The sequence below is a fragment of the Sphaerodactylus townsendi genome, linkage group LG04 (genome assembly GCF_021028975.2).
Source record: "Sphaerodactylus townsendi isolate TG3544 linkage group LG04, MPM_Stown_v2.3, whole genome shotgun sequence".
NCBI classification, from domain to species: domain Eukaryota; kingdom Metazoa; phylum Chordata; class Lepidosauria; order Squamata; family Sphaerodactylidae; genus Sphaerodactylus; species Sphaerodactylus townsendi.
The window spans coordinates 28716144-28739503 of record NC_059428.1 but is presented as its reverse complement, the minus strand read 5'-3'; the positions used below and the strand labels follow the sequence as shown (position 1 = coordinate 28739503).

General features: G+C 41.0%; 1 protein-coding gene across 1 annotated transcript in view; it reads left to right on the top strand.

The window, feature by feature from the left end:
* Positions 1-23360, top strand: part of MICU2 (mitochondrial calcium uptake 2) — a 103601-nt gene that overhangs the window by 38516 nt on the left and 41725 nt on the right. The window contains exon 2 of the mRNA XM_048495097.1: positions 18537-18684. Coding sequence (XP_048351054.1) covers positions 18537-18684 — 148 coding nt within the window. The remainder of the gene's footprint in view (positions 1-18536; positions 18685-23360) is intronic.

Sequence of the window (23360 nt, the reverse complement as noted above, 5' to 3'; positions counted from 1 at the left end):
AATTGAAACCTTTTCTGTCTTCTGTTATTTTTTCATATGACATTACTACAGTCATTATCGGACTTTCAGTTGTATATAAATTGCCCTGTTATTATTGCTGCACCTCCCAATAAAGTAAAATCATTATTTATTATGAAATATTGATACTAGTGGGGATAGTCCTGAACTGTATCAGATGTTAGTGTTTTTTTCAACTGGATTATCAAGCATTCATAGAACAGATTTCATTTCTGCACATACATTCCTAAAACCAAAGAAGAATTGGTGACTGTTTTGTAACTGATACTTCATTGCTTTCTAATCTTTCAGGAGAAAACCATCTCTCCATTGTGTTCGCCACTTACTGATGATATTTTTATGTTAGGTACTCCCCGTTCTCTATAATTAAGTTTCTGATAAAATGTTCATGTAGAACAACAGTAGAGGAATGAAATGGACCAGGAATGATGTTCTCTTGTAGCTAGCTAAGATTAACTGCATGCGGGGACTGCATAATCTTTTTTGTTGTAGATCACTTTGCCTGTTAGAAACAAATTACTGTATTTTTTTGGCTTCAAAATCAAAGTCAAAGCAGTTTAACATTCGATTCTGTTTTTATATGTAATATTATTTTATATGTAATATTATATGTAAATTATTCTTTTATTCTTTAGAGAATATAGCTTGGTCCTCTTCTTTATTTACTTCTAATTTTATTTATTATTTATAGTCTGACTTTCTCACTGAGACTCAAGACAGACTACATAAGGTAAATCAGTACAATCAACAGGATAAGGAGACAGCGCAATAGGAAGAGGATAGCAAAATCCAGAACAAGGAACAAGTATTAAACATAATGTGTTGAACAGTGCAGGAAACTGTTTTATGTAAGCGGAAATATGACACAATGAGAGCAAGACAAACACATATCAGCAGGAGTAAATACATGTTAGTTGTACAGACTACATGCCCATTCCCTCGCCTATTAAAAAAAACCTATTTCTGAATCATTCTGTTATTGTACAGTTCTGTACAACCCATATGGAGGCAGGCAGTGGCAAACCACATCAGAACATCTCTTGCTGTGAAAATTCTACGGAGTTGCTATAAGTCAGCTGTCACTTGATGGCACATGCAAGCTGTCACTTGATGGCACATACACACACGATCTATAAGACTGAAACCAGCAAGTGTTGGTTCTGTGGAGAAAATGGGGCAGACTACTTCATATTTGGTAGACGTGTATAAGTGCCTCCATATATTGGAAACAAGTTGTGAAAATTATTTCAGCCCTCCAAGCCAGAGACGTTGCTGCTAAATTATCTACCTGATACCAGTATATCCCTAGTGTCCTGTTAATGGCTGCCTTACATATAATTACTGCTACCAGGTTGGTCTTTGCAAGGCAACGAAAACAAAATAATACCCCTAAATTACAAGACTGGTTGTTGAAAATATAAGAAATCTATACTCTTGTTAAATAGAGAAGAGGGCCAAGCTATATTGGTGTTGCCAAATCGTGGCATCATTGCATGCACAATTTACATTCTCTTTCAGCGCTACCCTGTTTCCCCGAAAATAAGACATCCTCTGAAAATAAGATGTAGTAGAGGTTTTGCTGAAGTGCTAAATATAAAGCATCCCCCGAAAATAAGACGTAGCAAAATTTTTGTTTGGAAGCATGCCCGTCGAACAGAACACCAGAGCATGCAGCTGTGGAGCGGAAAAATAAGACATCCCCGGAAAATAAGACATAGCGCATCTTTGGGAGCAAAAATTAATATAAGACACTGTCTTACTTTCGGGGAAACACGGTATGTTAGCTCAGTTTGAGATGTTTTGTGTTAGTGGTGTGACTATTCATTTAGACACAGAGCAACACCAGACTAAAAGTGGTAAATGGGTGTTAAATATGATTCCAAAAATATTCAGAGCAGAGTTAACTGCTTCTCCAAACTGAGGCCTGGTTCACGTGGCAAGGGGCAATAAGGGCAGTGGTGGGATTCAAATAATTCAACAACTGGTTGTTTCCAAGCATCATTTTAACAACCGGTTCTGCCAAAGTGGTGCGAACCTGCTGAATCCCACCCCTAAATAAGGGACAGCAAAGGCGCAGGAATAACAGATTGTTTCTGTACAATTTGGAATGAGTTTGAGGTGTAGAGCTTCTCTGGAAAATAGCATGAAACTTTTGAAACTTTTCAGTACCAAAACAGAATCAACGCTGCAGTTGTTTGTTGGATACATTTTAAATATACCAGCTAGTTTCACCTTGAAACATACATTTTACTTTTTACTCTTCTACATTATGCGAAATAGAAAAGAAATGAGCAGAATCCAGACTTCTCTTTTTCTGAGGAAAGGCTGCTCGGGCAAAAATAAAGCAAAACATTCTTGACAGAAATAGCTAAAAATACTACCGCCATTTATAAATACACTTTGACAGCTGTGAAAAATATAGGAGTACCTGAAGTCTTGAAGATGTTTGGATACATTTATTGGGCAAAAGGAGATGGCACCAATTTATGTGTAACTTGACTCAACCTGTTTCACACATAGCTTTATCCTTCTTCAAATAAACATTATTATACAGGAACTATGCTTGAAAAAAAAATTACTGAGATGTGAATAGTGTTGAAAACCTTTAGCGGGAGGTAAAAAAGTATTGCTTTGCTTTGAATTCTGGACCTCCCAAGGAAGTTTAATGGAATACTATCAGTCTACAGGAGCTTCTGATAAGGGCAGCCTTCACGGGTAGGCCTGGAGGCCTGAAAGGGGGAAAACCTTCAAATTCTTTCTCTGAGGCATTCCATTACTCTGAAAGGTTGTTTGGGCAGCACTTCTGCAGGGGCCATGTTGAGTCTTCCTTTCGTGAGGCTTTTAGCAAGTATGATACTGCTGAAGGAGATTTGTAATGTATTTTTTGTATATTTCAAGGGGTTTTTGTGACCCTTGAACCAGCAAATGCAACTTTGAAAATGCGCAAAAGATTTTAAATTGTTAGCCACTAATTAGCCTACTTTAATAATAACATTACTCATCTTTAAAAATCTCGTAAGGCGTCAAATGGTTTTCTTTTATCGTAGGAACGTTCTTCGCTCAATGCACTTTCTCGATAGCAGGTTCCCCCCCCCCCCTGCAGAATGTCAGCCAAAGAAGGGTTTAGTGCAACAGCAGTTCCTTTTTTAATGTCAGATTCTTACAGTCATCTTCTATTAATGATATAAAACTCCTTACAGAATGCATAACATCAAGTGGCTTTTTCTTTTGACATGAAACCTAAGGGGAAAAAATCTTTGTCAAGGGAAAAACAGAGCATCTAGGTTACTGCATAGTTTAAACACGTAGTTTAAAATTCTGCTCAGTTTTGCATGTTGTGGTGTCTTTGGGGAACTAATAGGGAACTTCAGGGCTATTTCTAGTTGCACTTACAAAGGTCTCTCCACTGTTTAAAACATTTAACACACATGTTTGCTATACTGCTGGCGAATAACAGTCTTTTAAAAAAATAAGAACGTTGAGAATACGCAAAAGGTATCTGCCGAATAAGTAACATATTATTCTTCTAACAATTTTACACACTAAAAGGTTCATTCAGATGTTGCACTAAACTAAACAATTCCTGCCTTTCAGTTAGAACCCTTAATCGATTTGGATTGTTTCTCATCTAGACTGGGGTTTTTTTTCACAATGTTCTTCTTGTCCCTTAAAAGTCTTTATATCATCTCAGAATCCTTGCTGCATAATCCTCTAGAGCTCAGACTACGTTCTGATGCCTGCTTATTCTAAAATATGTCTGACCAGCCAGGTGCTGTGATGTGCTTCTGCAATAAGACCTTCTGCACCTTGGATTTTTTTCAATTAAAAAAGCAGCTTTTTAAACATTATGATTAAACTTCACATAAATATGTTAATACATTGTATATTCCTCCACCACAGAACAAAGCGTGCCAGACCTTCTTTGTTGTAGAATGCTCTGCCTGGATCCTAATGCCTACCAAGCCCTACTCCCCCATCCATTTGAAAGTAAAAAATACATTTTGGCATAAATGCTCTTGTGTCAAAGTACCATGTTCAATAATGCACAAAATAATGGTTTTGACAAAGGCCAGCGATAAAAATGAATGATAATTCTCATATTCATTTGGGACTATATTTTAATGCAGAAGCTTACCATTTTCTCAACTGTTGTGCCTCAAATAACCAAACTAACATCTTTATGTGAAGCAGAATATCGTTGCTATTCAACACAGTATTGCTGTTCCTTATTACCACTGATGGATTGGGAGGTGGAAGTAAGTTAGCTGAGCTATGGAAGGATTTTTTTTTCTTAAGCAGTTGTAGAACAATCTGAGAAAAACACCTGAAGCTAGGGGAAGTTTAATTTATGTGTGTATTCATCTTACTCGCCTCACTGATTTTTGCTGCCAGCATTTTTAACCAAGGAAGATTATAATCTTCTACCATACATTAATTTTGCATTTCATTTTTACCTAGTGCATAGATATCTTCCCTTCTGGATTTGACTGATTTGAGCCATAGGAATGGTTTGGGAACTTCTAGGTCACTATTTCTCCGTTGGAGGAATACAGGGTTTTCATAACTATTTTCCCTCCCTCAGTCATTGCCTGCAGATGTGACATGCCTTCTCCTGTGGTCAATATCTGCCGCTTATTATCCTTTTGGTATACTAATAGTTCGTTACCTTGGCCGTTCATTATTTTTGCTAATCCCACTTTCCGGCAGCCTACATGCCACTTCCAGCCGACCTACTTCCTAGGCAGGTAACTGTTAAAGCTAAAGCAATGTCATTTACTCTGAACAACACTACCACAGTTTTTAATGTCTTAAAAACTTACCATAAATGATAAATATAGCATGCCTATAAAGGTATATAAAAAGTGGGGGTTTCATTCTTGTCATGCTGGGAGCCAGGTTCTTTGCATAGGTGTCAAACTCGCAGCCCTCCAGATGTTATGGACTACAATTCCCATCATCCCCTGCCAGCATCATGCTGGCAGGGAATGATGGGAACTTAAGTGCATAACATCTGGAGGGTCGCAAGTTTGACACCTGATATGTGGGATGTAAGGCACAAAAAACAAAGAACTGATGTTCTAGGCTGTATATGAGGTTGCCCTTGGAAAAAACTCAAAAATGTCTGCAGCGACGAAGAGCATACAGGCAAAAGCTACTAGGAGGAGGAGCTGATTGGCAGTGAGAATGAGGCAATGGAGGACGGGGATTCCAGGCCTGTGCCGTTGACAGACCCAGAAGTGTCAGATAACATGAAAGAGGAACATGTCCCAGGACCATCTTGCTTGACCCACGGGGATCCTGGACCAGCTCAGAGGGTTCTACTGGCACCAGAAATATGCAGCTCCCCGACCTCTCCTCCTCTGCTGGAACAGAGGCACCAGCAACTGCGCTCGGAGCTAGTCCAGGTGATCACCTAAATTGGCTGCTTGGCAGCTATAAGTTCACCACTTACAGATTGGTCCCAGCTACTTGGCTGATCGCAGCCACCATCCCCAACAGAGTATAAGAGGACAAGAGCTAGCAGCTGCCTCTCTTCCAAAGCAAGGTGTGTTGTTGGTGTCGCTGTTGTACTGCTGCAGCCCTGTTCCTGTATCCTCACTCTGTTACCTTGCCTCTGTTACCTTGCTTCTTGAACAATTCCTTTGGACACTGCTTGAACTCTGACCCCACCGTGTGACCCATTGTGTTTTGACTTTGGGTTGTTTGACTATATTTAGAACCTTGCTCGAGTTTTGCTACTCATATCTACCTGTCACTTCAGCCAGCCGCCAGCCAGACTGCGACAGTGTGGCTTTAAGTGATTTCAAATAGAAGTTAAAAAAGAGAGAGAAAATTCGAATATTTTTCCAGGGTGCATTCCCCCTGCTCACTGAGCAGTGACAATCTACAGATATGTTTTAACATGTGCTTAGAAAGTGCGGAGGGAGGGCAGGATGGCAAAACATGAGAGTGACAACAGGATCCTTTCATTCATTGGTGCATGCAGTTCTCTTGTCCAAACTGTCTCCTAGAAAATCCTTCTGCCTCTTAAGTTTTGCAGAGAGGGAAGAAAGTGTCTAAGGAAGGGTGTGCAAAGCAATGATTATTGAAATAGTGTCACTTCAAAGTAATTCAATGTGGTAACTTGCAGGCTGAGTGTAAATATATGGCTTGTTAAACAAGTTGGTTCCTGCCTTGTTAGAACTTGTGGACCCTCTCTGCCTTTTTATTTTCTGTGGGTATCTCTTTACCTCCCCACCTACTGCAGCTTATGTTTCAGGAAGAATCTGAACCAAGCCAGAGCTTGCTAAATTAAAACAAAGTGAACTGCATAAAGCTTTTCAGAAGCCAGAATGTAATACTAGTGGCATTCATATTCATTTACACTGCAATGGCTGCCAAAATACATACTGAAGGTTGAAATAGTATTGTAAATGGGAACTTCCATCTATGGCACACATGGTCTCCTTTTGTTCCCTTTCGGTGGCGGTGGATTCCATGACCTTTTACATCTTGTTTCCTGCAGGGGTTCACTGTCAAAGCTTCAAATTCTCTCTTGCTCTTTTTCATTTTTTGAGAACATACGTAGTGTGGGTACTCAGGCATCAATACAGGGGACAGGCAGTCATTTGACTCAGGTGCCGTTCGCCTGGGTCATATGGTGGGTCATTTTGGCCCCCCACATCTTCTTCTCACCATCACCCGCCCACCCATTCACCAGTGCCCCAGGCCTACCCACCGCCTCTTGGAAGTAGCCCTGCTCGAAGTTGTCTCCTTTGCCCACCAAGAACTTTGCCCCTGCAGAAGGAGGAGAAAGGCAGTCAGCCGCACTGCCTTGGTTGCCACCACCAGGCCTCTGAGCTGAGTGCCCCTCCTGCCAGCCCACCTGGCAGCCCGGCCTGCGCTCCCTGCAGGGCCCCATGCAGCTCCTGCAAGGGCACTGCCTCAGCCACTTCCATCATGCTGCACCACCCTAGAAGCTGGCCCAGCCCAACCCTTCTGCAGATACCAGGCCTGACCTGCAGGAGCTCATTGGGACAGGCACCGATTCATTTCCCCCCCAGAGATTCCACTGAGTACACTCCAAGGTTATATTTCAGCAGAGAGATTCCAGGGTTGTAAACAAAGAATGAGATGACCATACTTCTCTTCCTGCATCCACTGGGACCAGGAATCTAACTTTCATTTAATATAACAAGGACAGGCAGTAATGAAAGGCCAGTACAAATATATTCAGTTCCAGCAGCTGCTTCTGAAAAGCCCTTTCCTGTGCTGCAGTCAAACATAGACCCCACCAAGATCCCCTGTGCTTTGACCTATGCTTTGCATACAGTATTTACCTCAGCATCACTTTGGTGGCAGGATCATTTTTCCCTTCTGAGAAATGCCAAATCGCTGCACTGGAGAAGAAGACTGGTCACTCCGGCTTGGTTAGGATCTTCCACTTTCCACAGGTCTTAAATTTTATCTAAGGAGCCACGTGGCGTAGTGGTTAAGTGCTTGCATTGCCACTCACACGGTCAGGAGTTTGAGCCCCTGGGGGTCAGATATCCTGGCAGCTGGCTGATGGTCAACTCAGCCAGCCAGCCATTCCTTGGTCGGTAAATGAGTACCTAGCACATATCTAGGGGGTAAAGAATAGCTGGGGAAAGCAGTGGCAAACTACCCCACAAAAACGGCTTGCCTATGAAATCACTGCTTGCAGTGGTACCCCTGGGTCAAACACGATTGAAGGGGAAATTTTACTTTAAATTTTGTCTTGTGAAGTTGCCAGAACTTGCAAAGTGATCGCTCCTAGTCTGCGTGCTTTTCTTTTTGTTTAATCCTGTCTGCCACACACAGTGACTGGCTTGTACCATTTCTCAAATCAGGCCAGGAAACGAGTGGTGTTATTTTGCCAGTACCTCCATGGCATTCTTGACTTATATGTTAATAGGTTTTGTTACTTGGAGTAGGTGTGGTTCTGGAGTAGGTGTGGTTCTGTTGTTATTTGACTAGTTTTAACTGGCCCAGAAGCCTCAAGGCTTGGAGGCCAGATTTGATTACTGAAATAAGAAAGCTTGGTTTTTTTAAAAAAAAACAGGACATGTTATGTGAGCACTTTCTCCGACTAAAGATTCTAACTGATGCCTGCCTAGGAGTTTTACGGCTAGCCTTGAACTGCTCCAGGTCAAGACTAGGTCAGGAGACCGTGAGGTTGGTGCCATTTTGGCGTTTTTAAATGCTTTGGTGAAGATACTGTTCAGTTACATTCAGTTTCAGAATATTACTTGGTAATTTCTCTCAACTTTAAGCAACGAATAGAGGAATTCTCTTGTGGGAGGGAGTGTGCGAGTCAACTATCTGTGTCATACACTACCATGTGAAATTTTATAGAATAGATACTTGTCTGCATTTGGGTGCACAGTATTTCAGGATGTATTGGACTAATTCTTTCTCAAAGTGGGGAGATCCTATTGTCTCCAGTTGGTAGAATACTCTATTTTATTTTTAAAAAATTTGGTCCTCCCAAAATTCCTGGAATTGTATCATTCCTCAATTATCTGGTGTGACATGAACGATTAATAAGACAACAGTCAAATGGGATATTTGCTACAACTCCTCCTTATTGGGTTTTCTTTGGCTCTACTCCAACTGACCTATCTGCAAATAAGAATACTTTTTGAAAAAATCACTGTAGTTTATATCTGATCTGAATTGTTGGGATTGCGGCATAATGTCATTTAGGATACGTACATAAATAATTTCAATTATCTTTGCTGCATCACTGAAAACTAGAAAGTTTTTTTCCAAGTTGGTTTTGTTAAAGTATTATTTTGATAGTGTCACACTTTTAAAAATGGAGTTATCCCTTCATCCAGTATTGGTGATTGCTGTTTTGGAATTTCTTAGCAGACTGGCGGTAGAAGGGGATGGAATATCGTTAGCAGCAGCCCTCCATCTTCAATACGTATGCTTCCTTTCCTGAGAGAACATAGGCATTGCTGTCTGGATGGTGTAACCCTAGAGAAGGAAGACAATACACGAGCAGGCTGGCCATTCCATCCCTTCTCCAATACTTCACTTAATAAGGATTGTTAAAAGATTATCAAGTTTGCATTCAAGTTTCACATCAGTGGTTCTTAAAGTTTAGAAGTGGAAGCCCCTTCTAAGCTTGTAATGCATGTTGGCTGCAGGCTACCAGTGATGTGGGTCCAGGAATTCAGGGCCATAGGCTATGTCAGGGGTCTGCAACCTGCGGCTCTCCAGATGTTCATGGACTACAATTCCCATCAGCTTCTGCCACCCTGGGCTGTGTCCATAGCTTCCAGTGTCAATGGCTGCGATAAGTAAAATACCTGGAAATTAATAGGACTATAAGACAGAGGAAAGATGCAACTCCACACCCTCTTCTTCTTTTCCCACTCATGTTTCTTTCAGAACCCAGCATTTGAACTTTTTGGTTGCAAACCATAATCTGGGAACCACTGTTTTAAGCAATAGGTTAAGATTGCTTGGTTGCACAGTTCCTTACCCTAGAGAGGAAGGGAAACTAAAGAAGTAAGGTCAGTCTGGAGAGGTCTTAGTCCTCAGTTCATCCCCATGGCTTCTTGTAATGTATTGACCTAAGTGCCTTCAGCGGCTGTGCCAGTAGTTGGCTGCTAGCAATTTTGTATGTATTCAGTGCAGCTGCAGGTTTATGTTATGCTTGTTGTGAGAAGCTGTTAGAGAATAAACGGCTTGTATTTTATCCTTCTGACTTGGACTTCTTGAGACATAATACTTCTGTTTGTTTTTGGACTATCAATGGTGGGCACAAGATTTGCGCTGGCAATGTTTGAAAAATAGTTGATGCTTGCAGATTAAAGCATTTTGCAGAGATTTATTGTCGAAGGCTTTCATGGCCGGATTCAACTGGTTGGGGTGAGTTTTCGGAGAGACTAGAAATGGATAGTTATTTATTTACAGCATTTCTAGTCTGCTTTCCTCTTTGAGACTTCAAGGCGGATTATGTAGTATATAATTTAATTCAGTCAACAGGATGGGACATCCAGCAAATAATTCAAAAGGATTTGGATTGCACAAATCTGGAACCAAACTGAAAATCTGAAACAGAACTGCATACTTGAGAGAGAATTGCACCGTAAGAAGCAGGAGAATGAAAAATTCAAGGGAAATAAATGCTATAAAATAATGAAAAATCTTAAACTCGTATTTGTGTACTATGCTGTTGAAACAAGAAGATAGCATTGACACAGTGCTGTCAGGAAGAATAAGATGGACAATGAATGATTGTAGATGTCATAGGAATGAGAGCAAAAAAATTAAGAGTCGTGTATTTAAAATGTTACTTTGGAGTATAAATTAGATCCAAGTATGTGTCTGAGAACTTTCCCCCTCATGTTAGAAAAATGGACTCATGAACATCCCCATATTTAATAGCTAAGTATGTAACATGTAATTTGTGATACATGTTATGATTTGATGAAACAACTGTGTAAAGCTTTTTATCCTGTTATGTTCTAAGAACCATTGTTATCTCATAAGATGAATTAAATAGGTTTACTGGGAGTGGGAAGAGGCCATTGTGTATATATTGTTGTGGTGCCTCAGGTCATATATCTGATGCAAACCAAACATGAAGGGAAAACTCTTGCCTCTTTTCAAATAAAATCAATTAACTTAAGAAGATTTATAGTTCAAATTAAAAATTAGCTTGCAGAGAAAAGAGAATTGCTGCCTTCAGGCATTTTTGTGCTAGCACCAGATTGTGTGGGTTCAAATAATTCTCAGGCATAAATTTCTTCCTAACAGCTGATAGTTGCCACGTCAAAGGAAGGCAAAGATGCCTGCATCACTGGAGACTTGTTTGAATTCACCATTAACTATTAGAGCTCTGCCGTTAAGATATCCATGTTAACGTTGGAGGCCTGGCTTAAAAACCACAGAACTGCCTACATTCACAGTGAAGGCTGAAACTTCATCCTTAGTCCATTCAGTTGTGCCTTGCTATTGTGTAGCAACTATAGCAGTGGTGGCGAACCTTTGGCACTCCAGATGTTATGGACTACAATTCCCATCAGCCCCCGCCAGCATGGCCAATTGGCCATGCTGGAAGGGGCTGATGGGAATTGTAGTCCATAGCATCTGGAGTGCCAAAGGTTCGCCACCACGGAACTATAGGAACGCCCTTGTCATATCTAGATGCAACAAAACAGCTGAATTCTTTAGCTGAAATTCTACCCTTAAAACTCACTGAATGCATTTGACTGGTTTATATTTTCCCATTATGCCGGTATTAAAGATGCCCAAGATCAGATCTGTTTAGCATTCTATTATAAATTATGTTTATTTTATCACCACTAGTTTTTCAAGGAAATCTACATTTTATAACTTAAGTGATTTTAGCTCAGAGATATACTAACATCTTTACAGTTTTGCAGCAAGCATAAAGGTGACTGTTTTTGTCATTACATGTAGCACTGATGTTGGCCCCTTTCATTTGGAGAAAGTGGCTTCATGATGAATGGAGTATTTTAGAGTATGGTTGTGGTGGGTTTTCCGGGCTGTGTGGCTGTGGTCTGGTAGATCTTGTTCCTAACGTTTTGCCTGCATCTGTGGCTGGCATCTTCAGAGGTGTATCACAGAGAGAATACACCTCTGAAGATGCCAGTCACAGATGCAGGCGAAATGTTAGCCACAAGATCTACCAGTCCACAGCCACACAGCCTGGAAAACCCACCACAACCAGTTGGATCCGGCCATGAAAGCCTTCAACAATACAATTTTAGAGTATGTTTGTTGGTGAGATTCATGGTTATAGATATACTGCGTATAAGTCAATACTGGTATCCATGTATTTTAAAACCCAGTAAAAACAAAACCCCTGAGAGAGACTTGTAGATTGACTAACTAACCAATGGCATACTGTGTGGCTGATATTTTGCTTTTTAAGGGGACTTGCTTTCTTTTGCTGTGAAAAACAGCAAACTTATGGAATCTGCCAAATCCTTTGGTATCTGGTCTAGTATTTAAGTTGTTTATACGGTAATCTATTTAGAACTAGTGGGGCCCGGCCACACGTTGCTATGGCTTATTGTGGTGAAATGGAAAAGGAACAGTAGCAGCAATCAATTGCAGAGGCCAGCAATACGTGCTCATGCAAACACGCAGCCTGATACTGTGCGATGTCATTGATGTTTGTGCCCGCATTCCTTGGAAGGGGGGAATGGAAAGGCACACCTCCCACACATCTAGGCTGGCTGGTCATGATCCTTTACCTGGGAGTAAGTTTGGTTGGTGGCAATGGGTGTCACTTCTGAGGAAACCCTCTGAGGGGCGCGACGCAGCCATTCAAAGTATGTCACGGTTGATGTACCGAGCTTACTCCTGAGTAATGCTTGCCTGGTTTTCTTAACTGTAACCGCAGTATTCAGGGAATCTAGGGTGACTGGCCCCTCCCTCTCGTCCCTTGCATGTCGCCCCTCACTCTCTTCCCTCCTTCACTTCTCTTCCCTTGCATGCCACCCCTCCCCCTCCTTCCCTTCCCTTTCCCTCCGCTAGGTGGGTGGGTCATATTAAGATGCTGGGGCCCCCTGCCTCCCCTCCCTTGCATGCCACCCCTCACTGTCTCCCCTCTCTCACTTCTCTTCCCTTGCATGCCTCCCCCTCCGTCCCTTTCCTCTCCCTCCCTCTCTTCCCTTGCATGCCACCCCTCCCTCTCCCTTCCCTCTCCCTCGTGTGCATGTGTGTGTATGTGTTTCAATCCCACTCGAGTTACTGCCTATGTACTGTTTCCACTGCTCCTATCTGGCCATCTGAGCGAACATTCTAAGCAGCACGAACATTCTAAGGGTGACAGTTACACACAGACAGCTGCATGTCCTTCACCATGGAGCACCAGGAAAAAGGCGTTTTACCTGGGCCAGGAGTGAAATTTCAGGTATGTGAACATCTAAAAACACTCTCACCTGGCTGACTATAGTGGCTGGGAATTTTCAGAGGAATTGGCCCAGCAGTTACTGAGGTATACTGTCATCAACAAAAACACTGTTAGCTTTTTATAGAGAGAGATTAACTTCTAGCCAGTGGCAGTTCTTTAATTTTTTGCACTAAGCCTTTGAGAGAAGATCTGGTGCCAGGATTGGAGATTCAGTCTGATCCATAGGCTGACCAATACCTAATCAAGAATGGTGTGAATGTGTCCCCAACCACCCCGCACGGAATGGAGCCTAATTACAAATTGTCTGTCCACAAAGGCTCATGAATCCTACCAGTTTGTAGAATGCTCTGAGAAACAAACAACTCTGCAGCCGTAACAGAGAACATGATGTTTGAAATCCTAAAATTTCCCAAAGCCATTGTTAATAAAACAAAAACATTTGCAATTTTGTTTTTGCTACTTTCCTTTCCAAGTATCAAATTACATAAGAGTTGAGTGTTGGCAAGTACCCTGCCATTTTGTTTCCTCAGTGATTCCTCAATAATTTCCCTAACGGTTAAAGAACAGAATTTCTCCACCAATCGACAGTTCCAGAAAATATGGATGAAGTCAGCTTTAAAGGTGCCATCAGACCTGTATTTTGACAAAAGCTTTCCCTTAAATCCATTGAGATCAAATTTGGCAAAACATTTTTCCATATCCCATTCCAACTTGCTGTATTTCTTGTCCCATATCCTTTCCACATTTTTCTACACATCTGTTGGCAGATTCACCCAAATTGGACACTCCTGAATGTATATCAGACACTCCAGAAGATGTCAGTTGCCCTCATTCTTTCAAAATGTGCCATTCTCCTCAGTTCCGTTCTGTCTCTTAGCATTGAAAATATTGCATGTGAAACTGTAAATATTGACGCATCAGTGGTCTTTCCCCTGTTCTATTCGTTTTTGATAAATAATTACATCTTAAGACCAGAGGGATTGCTAACATATTTCAACATAGTTTTGATGCATTCAGTAAGATAGTTTGTGACAGAATAAACTATGTTAAATGCGAAAAATCGAAGTGAACGTTAAGTTAGTAGTTGGGCATCCTTGGCTAATCAAGAGTACACCATGATTTCTGTAGATAAAGTAGAAGCTATGTTATAGTGCTAAAAATGTCTGCAATCCTATCTTGCAGACAACATTACAGAAAAGTAAGAATTCCTGGAAAGTTAAAAAACAACATATCTTGTTTTGTTATCATGAAAGTAAGTTGATAGCTGGCTTACAAAAAAAAAAACCTGATACAAACAAACTGAACAAATCCAAATAATCCTACTTTCTTCACCTGAGACCATATTTAATCACATTCCCACAGTACTCTAAAATCTACTCCGCGTTCCCAGGCAGAAAAGTATGCCCATTTGCTTCATCCAAATGGCTTTCTGCAGTTGCAAATAATTTTCCCCACCCTTGAACAGGTGCTTTGTCCAGAGTTTATAGTTGTTATAACAAATTGGCTGATTTAATAAGGTGTAAGATGTCTTGCATAAAGCTGTGTAACGGGGAACATTTGGAACGCATTAGCCCTATTCTAAGCTCTGAAGTTTCGTTCCACTGCTGCCTCAAATAGGCATTTCAGAATTTTTACTAAAACCATTTGAAATTCAGTAACAATTTATCCTATTCCAAAAAAAATTTGAAAGAGAAAGACATGTTTCCAGAACCAAAGGGGAAGAAAAATTAGTAACTTCCAATTTGTGTCTTCAGCTCTTCATAGTTGCTTTAGTTAACAAAGACGACCAGCGGCTTACAAGAATTTTTTGCCTTAAACAATCCAAATTGGTGTAATTAATGTCCGCTATAAACACCTTGCAGAAAGGAGAAATGAAATCACTTTTCATGAGTAATGGGGTCCAACCAGTTTCTACTTAATCCACAGTAACAGGCAGGAGGTTTCAGAGATTTTCAGGTGTTCTGTGGGCCCATCGTATGAGGGGCAGGCAAAAGAACTAGGTTCCAGTTTGGGGCATAAATACCGGAGTGCGCCTAAACTTGCTGTTAGATAGTAACACTTTTTTAGAAATCCTTGCTTAATTTGATGCCACTTCTCCATTTCAGCAAGATATGTGACTATAGCGCAATTAATAGTAAATAATCGAGAATTGCTTTTGTGCTGCTAAATGGCACTCCATTTGGTTCATTGTTATGAGCACTCTCGGAAAAGGAGGCTCTGTGTCATAGGAAGAATGAAGTTGAATTCAGGAGTGTATTGTATTTTTATATATATATATATATATATATATTTATTTTATATATATATATATATAAAAGCAGATTTAGATTTTAGCATTTAGAAAAAACTAGTGGAGAGGTTCATGGAGGGAAGAAATTAGAGGAGGTGAGGGGAAGGATCAGGATGATTCAACAATGGTTGCTTGCTGAGAAAAACGTGTATTACAGTGAAAGTATGTGTAATTTTTGCAAGCACTGCACTGCCTATGTATTTCCAAGCGTAATTCAAGGTATTGAATTAGCCTGTAGCTGTCATTCCTGCAAGACTGCCTCTCTCTGTACAGCTACCCAGGCTAGGTCTGTTTCTGTGGTAGTGCTGGTATTGTGGAATGGCTTCCTGAAGATGTGAAGAAGGCTGCGTGCTGTAATGGCTTTTTGCTGCTGATGCAAGTTTGAATTATTTAGAAGGCGTTTTAATGTAATTAAGTTAACCAGGGCTGGTTCCAGGCTGTTTTCCATGGTGGTCATGTTGCCAGTGTGATTGCTGCTCAATTCGCACTAGCAAGAGAGATTCCACACAACATAGGTTCCTCTTCCATTGCATTACATCACTGTTGTCATGCTTCTTCACTAATCTTTTGAATCTTTTTGGCTCTACTCAAGAATAGTCTAATACTCAGTACTACACTTCGTTCCTAAATTCTGTGCAATTTCATAGCACTGTGACAGATTAACACTATATTTGAATCCTTTGCTGATGCTAATTGCTAGAAGGTATTAAGAGTCCCATCGCAATCCTCTCCGCATTGGAAATTGGCTGTTGGGGGAGTTGATAACACTTCAGGAACTTTTCAGATACTAACGGAGAGAGCAAAGAAGAACCTGGGCTGTTTGTATTGTTAGCAAAAGTAGGATGCTGCCCTGCCCTTTCCAAAGTTTTTTTTAAAAAAAAAACAACTTCAATTTTGTTGGTGTGACACCCAGGCAGTTCTGTGAAAATGCAGAGGAAGGGTTATTCGCTTTAATTCAAACCCAAGGTGGGCCTTCTTTTCTGGACAAGTGGAAAAGATTGTCCCAACAGCACCATGCTGGGAGAGATCTTTTTCAGATTTTGAAAAATGAAGTCTTTAGCAGAAAGACAGGCTGTTAACAATTTGTGCAGGAATGGAGGGTGACATCATGTGGAAACAAAAAAGGGGGGGTTCATGATTAGAAATGGAGCGCTCTGTGTGGAATCAGCCCAGTTTGGTCTCAAGATTGTCATGTGTTTTTAGTCTCAGTCTCTCTCTCCTTTTTGAGGGGGGGGAGAGGTCATCTGCATTGGTCCCTCATTGGGATAGAAATCTTTAAATGAAAAAGGAGATACATACATGAAAAGTAGACTTTCGTGCATGTGTCACTTGGTGAATTAAATGTGCCTCCAAAAGCATCTCTCAGTGGAGACCTGAACACACATTTCACTGTATTAAAAGTTGTTCTGTGTCTGTCGATCGCATCTGTGTTTGAGTGCACATTTGGGTACAGTCTGCTGATAAATAGTTGACTGATCGTACATTCCGCTGGTGATATTGAATTCATTTGAGGTAGAAAATGTAAAGTTTAACTTTTTCATTCTTGAGACATTTAGTTCTGTAAACCCTGCTGCTGTTAAGATTTGACTGTTTTAAGAGTTTGAAACACCATTTGATGTGAGAAGTTGTAAAACAGGATTAACTCCGATTTCTTTCTTTTGTTTTGAATTTGATTGTGTGAAGAGATTAACTTCATTCTGAAATACTACCTAAAACATGACCACAGAGCAATTTTCTGATTTTAAATCTTCTGCAGGGCACAAACAGACATAATTGAGAGAAGCGTATTCTGATAGGAATAATGAAAGGTTAACGCCTCGCACACACGAATTATTTGTATTATAACTGAAGCAGCGTTCTTCAAAAGCCTACCTTAAAAAGTCCAGAATCACCAGTCCCAAATACTCAACTGGACAGATAATTGGAAACCAATACATTACTCACTACTCACATTTGAAATGAATATATAACTCATTGCAAGTGAACTGTTCAGGTCTCTTTGTGTTGGCAACGGAAATTAATAGGGCTATATTTCTACAAATTAATGTATTTATAGTTCTACCAACACACGGTCCCGTGGTCTCAAGCAATGAGAGCTACGCGAGGACCTTCCATCATAAACAGAGAACAATGCTATGGGTTCATTCTCTCCTGAAAACCCAGTATTGTACTGCTTTCCAGAGGAGCAGTTCAGACAAGGGCAAAAGAGCTGGGAATTAATTCCAAGTCGTTATTGCCAAGCCTGCTTTGGAGCTTGTTCATGATACACCTTTACCTGGAGACAGCGATTAGTCAGAACCTATTTAAACACTGACTTGTCTCATGGCTACAGAAAATATCCGGGAATTCAGACAACTTAAAAGTTTTTGCTGGGTTAAGGGGCATCACTTTAGGGAAGCAGAGCGTATTCGGAAAACAAGGTCAAAAACATGTGCTACTTCCATTTCATATGGTTACGTTACTTCCTCATGAGTTCTAAAAATGAAAAAAAATTACTCCTGTAATCCACAAAAGTGGATCTTTGTGGACAATGGTTGTTGTTGTTTTTTTATAAATACAGATAACCAAAAGGCCTAGTATGAGTCTGACAGTCTGGATTGCACGGTCCTCTTTCAAACCTTTGTAATGTAAACATGGAATTCATTTATGGTATACCTGTTAATTGAAGAATAACGAGGAGGACTCTTGTGAACCATTTGTTCTGCAATAGCAAAAGGCTGCCATTATCTGATCCAGGCCAGGCTCCAGAGTGATGCATGCTGGGCATTTTCTCCACTGAGGATTTTCTTGGTCCCTTCCCACTGCAGTCTTCCCTATGCTCTTCTCCAAAACACTGCCCATGAATGCATCCCACTTACACACAGGACTCGAGATCCCAGCCTCCCTTCTGTTCTTTTTAAACTACACCAAAGGCTAGTTTTAATGAGGATGGATGGATGGATGGATGGATGGATGGATGGATGGATGGATGGATGGATGGATGGATGGATGGATGGATGGATGGATGGATGGATGGATGGATGGATGGATGGATGGATGGATGGATGGATGGAAGGATGGAAGGATGGAAGGATGGAAGGATGGAAGGATGGCAAGTTGTAATACTTTACAATACAAGTAGGTAATTTTGTAGTGTAAGTTTGAAATATTGAGGTTCCTTGTTGAACTGCAGACTTCCCTTTTGAAAGTATCCCCATTTCAAAAGTTGTCACAAGAATGCTGCTGTCAATAAAATAGCAGAACTAACTGTGCAATTTTTTGGATGCTAGCAAAAGTTAGTGGCTTAAAAATTGTACTTGTTTTTCAGGCATTCTTTTTCTTTTTCAGAAAGAAGATGTTCAAGATGACGAGATGGCTGAAAAGCTCTCCATTCGAAAGAGACGCTTTATGCAGTTTGCTTCCTTGCAGTATGATGGAGAATATTACATGACTCCGAGGGACTTCCTGTTGTCAGTGATGTTCGACAAACCGGGGCGTAAGTTGCCATTTATCAGTCATATAACACTATTGAATGAATGGCTGCTAAATAGCAAGATTACTATGTGTCCTATAGTCTCTGTGTCATTGCATTAGTGCATTAGTTTAAATGAAATTAGACGGTGTTGATGAAATTACTCACTTTTCATACAAAGTTTATTTTCATGTTCTTTGACATTGGTATTCTTTGATTCGTTATTAGTACTACAGTGCTAATTTTACTAAATTTATGGACAGGTTGTAAAGAGCTACTTTATCAAGACTCTGTGGCGTATTTTGCGTTATTGTTTTTTGTCATCATGGCTCCATACCTTGCTACAAAGTGCTTATAAAATTCCACTCAGTTCTGAAAGACATTTACCATGCTGTAGGAAGGGATGCAGGTTGAGAAACACAAGTCCAGACCCTCCCATGGGCACATAGAACTAGTTGCACGGTTCTTAGGCCTGAATCCAATGTAAATAATTAATGTCCTTACTAGTATATTTAATATTATACAATTAATTATTCATTTTCACTCTCATGTGAGGCCTGGGTTTGTCAGTCCAGGCAGCGCTGGATATTTTAGTTTAACGGTTTTATCGTATCTGTCTATAAGAAGGCACTTAGTCCATCAAATAAATACTTAGCAGGCAGTCACCCTCTTTACTGTACCTGATCGTGTAGCTGATGGAATTGAAGAGCTGTGGGGGAGGGGGAGAAGTTTCTTCCGTTAAGAGTGGGTGTTTTGAAAACAAAGTAATTTTAATTTTTATAAAATTATTTAAAATATTGTTATGCCTCCTTTCCACCAGGACGGGGTCCCCAAGGCTGCTGACATGTAGAACAGCATTTAAAATTATTTGTTTAATTATTTATGTTGTTTATAGTCCACCTTTCTCACTGGGACACAAGGCGGATTACAATACAGTCAACAAGATGGGATATTCACAGCCCAATCCAGATGTGGAGGGTGAATGGGTGTGGGATCAGTGGAGGGCACCACCAATGTGTTTGTCCCTCTGCTGGCACAAGAGGCACCCCCGCCAGCAGAGAGGGCAAAGGAACCAGCAGCCAGTCGCCTCTAAGCTCTACGACAGCAAAACCTGGAATTCATTGCTGCTGCAGAGCAATCTGATTGGACACCAGTGAGTGGGGGGGGGGGGGGCTGGACCAGGCATTCATGGGGGCGGAACTGACTTTATTCGGCTTCCACCCAAGCTTTAGGTCTGGGAACTTTAGGCCCAGGGCTCAGAGTTACACCACCCAAACAGGTGGCATAACTCCATTAAGTCCTATCGAGGGCTTCCATGTGGCGGGTTTTCCCCCCCTTTCAGCTGCCTCCCTAAACTACCTGGAAGCCTTCTGGAGGTGGCATGGCAGCAGCACCACCCCTGGCCACCTGAGGGACCTGGATTAGGCTCTCAGGAAATTGTGGAATAGAATTCAGGTTGCAGAATGAACCAGAAGTCCAGAAAACAGAAGTGAAGCATAGCATGAGTGTTAACATGACATATTAAATGATGTAAAATTACACCCGAGGATCCAACCCACAGCAAACTATATACAGTACTACAGATTACAGTCCCCATTAATTTATCCAAGTAACTTTCTGAACCCTTTTTGTACCGTGTTAACTTATTGCCTGCATAAAAAAATTCCTCTTGAATAGTTTTGCATCGTCTGCAGAATGCCAGGAGAGTGGATGTCTCCCTTACCTCCTCAAGCAAGCCATTCCACAAGGTGGGAGGACGGGGCACATGTGCAGGCAGTTGTCGATTTTGCTCAGTTGATGAAATAATTAAATAAAAACATACAAACACACCAATACCAGGGGGGACAGCCAGTAACAGTTATTGTGTGTATGTGAAATTGAACTAAAAAAGTCTTCACTCAGTGGCAGAAGATTCCAATAGAAGAAACAGATCTTCCTCTATTGGTTCTCTATTATGCCAAGATTGTTACTAAAAGAAGACTTTTGCATACTGGGAAATGCATCAAAACCCACGAGGTAAATTTCCTGAAGGACTTACATGGTTGCTTCCACATCTTTGGCTGAGCAAAGCCTTTTGAAGGTGCCACCATGCAAACAAAACTGACAACTCTTCTATTGTTTCACAAATGTGCAAAATGGAATGGTTCAGGAGTGCAGCATGGAATGAGCTGCAGTATAATGGGTCAGCTCAGGAAGTGACTTATATTAGAGATAATGTTTCCTTGCATTAATTGTCTTGATGCCTTGGGCCAGGGGTCTGCAACCTGTGGCTCTCCATATGTTCATGGACTACAAATCCCATGGCCAATTGGCCAGGCTGACAGAGGCTGATGGGAATTGTAGTCCATGAACATATGGAGAGTCGCAGATTGCAGACCCCTGCCTTAGGCCATTATGTTTGCCTGATTAACATATTAAATCATAACATGTTTTTGAAATTCGCTTTTCGGTTGACTACATAGTTTTTATCATAATTGCCTTGAGTCTCATTGAGAAAGGTGGGCTATAAATGAAATAATATTATCAAGCATCGTCATCATCTTGGTGTGTGCGCACGTGAGAATTTTTTAATCTACTTGCCAACACAGTAAACTGAGAAAATAAGTTACAGAACTCTAAAACCATTGAAACAGTGTTAAATCAGATTTGAAGCAGCAGTTCAAAGTTTAATCTGCAGATTACTGAGTAGCTCACCCAGACTCTATGCAACGAGATAGTTTGTCAGAATCCCCTTAAATGTATCCAGCTTTTAAAGCCTTTGAATTGCAATTGGATCAGCAGTAGAACATGACTGCTAAGCAATATCCAACAATTGAATACATAGAGGCACAGCAAATTATCTGATGCAGATTTTGGTAAACATAAAACAGTACAGGAGAGAAGCTACCCCCTCAAGTGCTCTGGGTAATGACCTTAAAGATCATTAAAGGTAAGCACCAGTTTCTTGAATTTAGTCCTGCAGACTAGAGAACTGATACAGAATGGGGATCTGTGTGCTTTCTTTGTCTCACACCAGAAATTAGTCTGGTTGCTCCCCTCTGAACCAGCTGCATCTTCCAAGCAGCCTTCAACGTCAGCCCCACAGAAAGTATGTTATTGTAATCCACCTAGAAGGTTACTAGGGCATATACCACATGAAACAAATTGTTACTTTCCAAGAAGTACCATCGTGGGTCAAATTTTCAATCAACCCAAGTTGCTGAAGCAACCTCTTGGCACCGCTACTTTAACCTGGAATCCGGGGGGAATATCTGCATCCAAGTGAACTCCCAAACGACAAACCTGATCTTTTGGGAAGATGTGTCGCCTCATCTAAGATAATCGTTTCCACCACTATGCCAGTTCTAAACTGCTGTATTGATCAAACAGACATTTGGATCACTGTTCTGAAACAGAATACACACACTTTCTGGTGAATTGGATTTCCTATTCTCCTGAGGAACAGGCAAGGAAAACATATGTGACTGGGATTTATAGTTCTCGCTCGCATAGTGTTTTTCCACCTAAAAAATAGGAAGGGACGTGTCAAGAAATTTCTGCTGTATTCAGAGAGAAAAATTAACACTTGTCTTCTTTTTCCCTTTGGCACTACAACCTTATCACTAATCATTATGGTGAATTTTTTTTTTGGTAGTTAAAAAGATTCTTTTCCCTTTAATGTCTTCCAACTGCTGTAAGCCTGCTCAAACGTGTGCAAGCGCATGCTAGTTTGATTCATTACCGTTGCTGTGCTAATCCTGCACTGATGTCACATTCATTCTGAACATTAATGGAGGGAGTTGATAGATGACAAACGTCTGCTGCTGAATATTTATGATGCAAAAGGACCACACTTGTTAGAGGGAGGCTAAACTAGCTGCTGCTGCTGGGGTGTGTGCACATGCTTATAGTGGTGGCTATCAACTATACTCTGTCTCACTGAAAGAACAAAGTACGATTGTTCGTAGTGCGGCAGAAGTTATGTTAGAGTGTAACTTTATCTACTTTTTTATGGAAATAGCTTTTGGGCGAGCTGCAAGCACAGGAAACTCCTGGGGACAGTTTTAAAATGGCCGCAGCAGCGTTAATTAAAATGTAAAATGGCCGCAGCAGCATTAAAATGGCCGCACAGAGTTTGTCATGTGGGGGGGCTTGCTTCTGAGTAAACCCTCCTAGGGTCGTGATTCACCCATTCGAAGTGTTGCACGGTTGCTTCAAAGCAAAGCCACCGACTACCACCAAGCTTACTCCTGAGTAACGCGTGCCACGGAGCCAATTGTTTTTCCTAAACTAAAACCTCAGTATTCAGGTTAAATTGCCGTGTTGGCACTTTGCGATAAATAAGTGGATTTTGGGTTGCAGTCTGGGCACTCGAAAAGGTTCGCCATAGGCTTTCGAAAGTGGGGGGAACATAACTCTGTAGGCACTAAGACCCCCCACAGAGCATTCCACTGCAAAGAAGATCCAGAAAGAAGTGGCGTATTGATTCACAAATCTTCTCTTCTGGTGAGACAGATCATAGTACTGATTGTTTTAGCCTCTGTGGGAAAGAATTCTTGCTTGCATATCTAGCCCTGACATTTAATGTAACTTTACTTATACATTTAACAAGACCCTTTGCTTGTAACAAGATGTGTCTGTACCTGGTTAGTGCTCAGTTGTTATCCTGTATATTGGTTAAAAACCGTGCAACAGAGTCTGAGAGAAGTGGGGACGTTTTG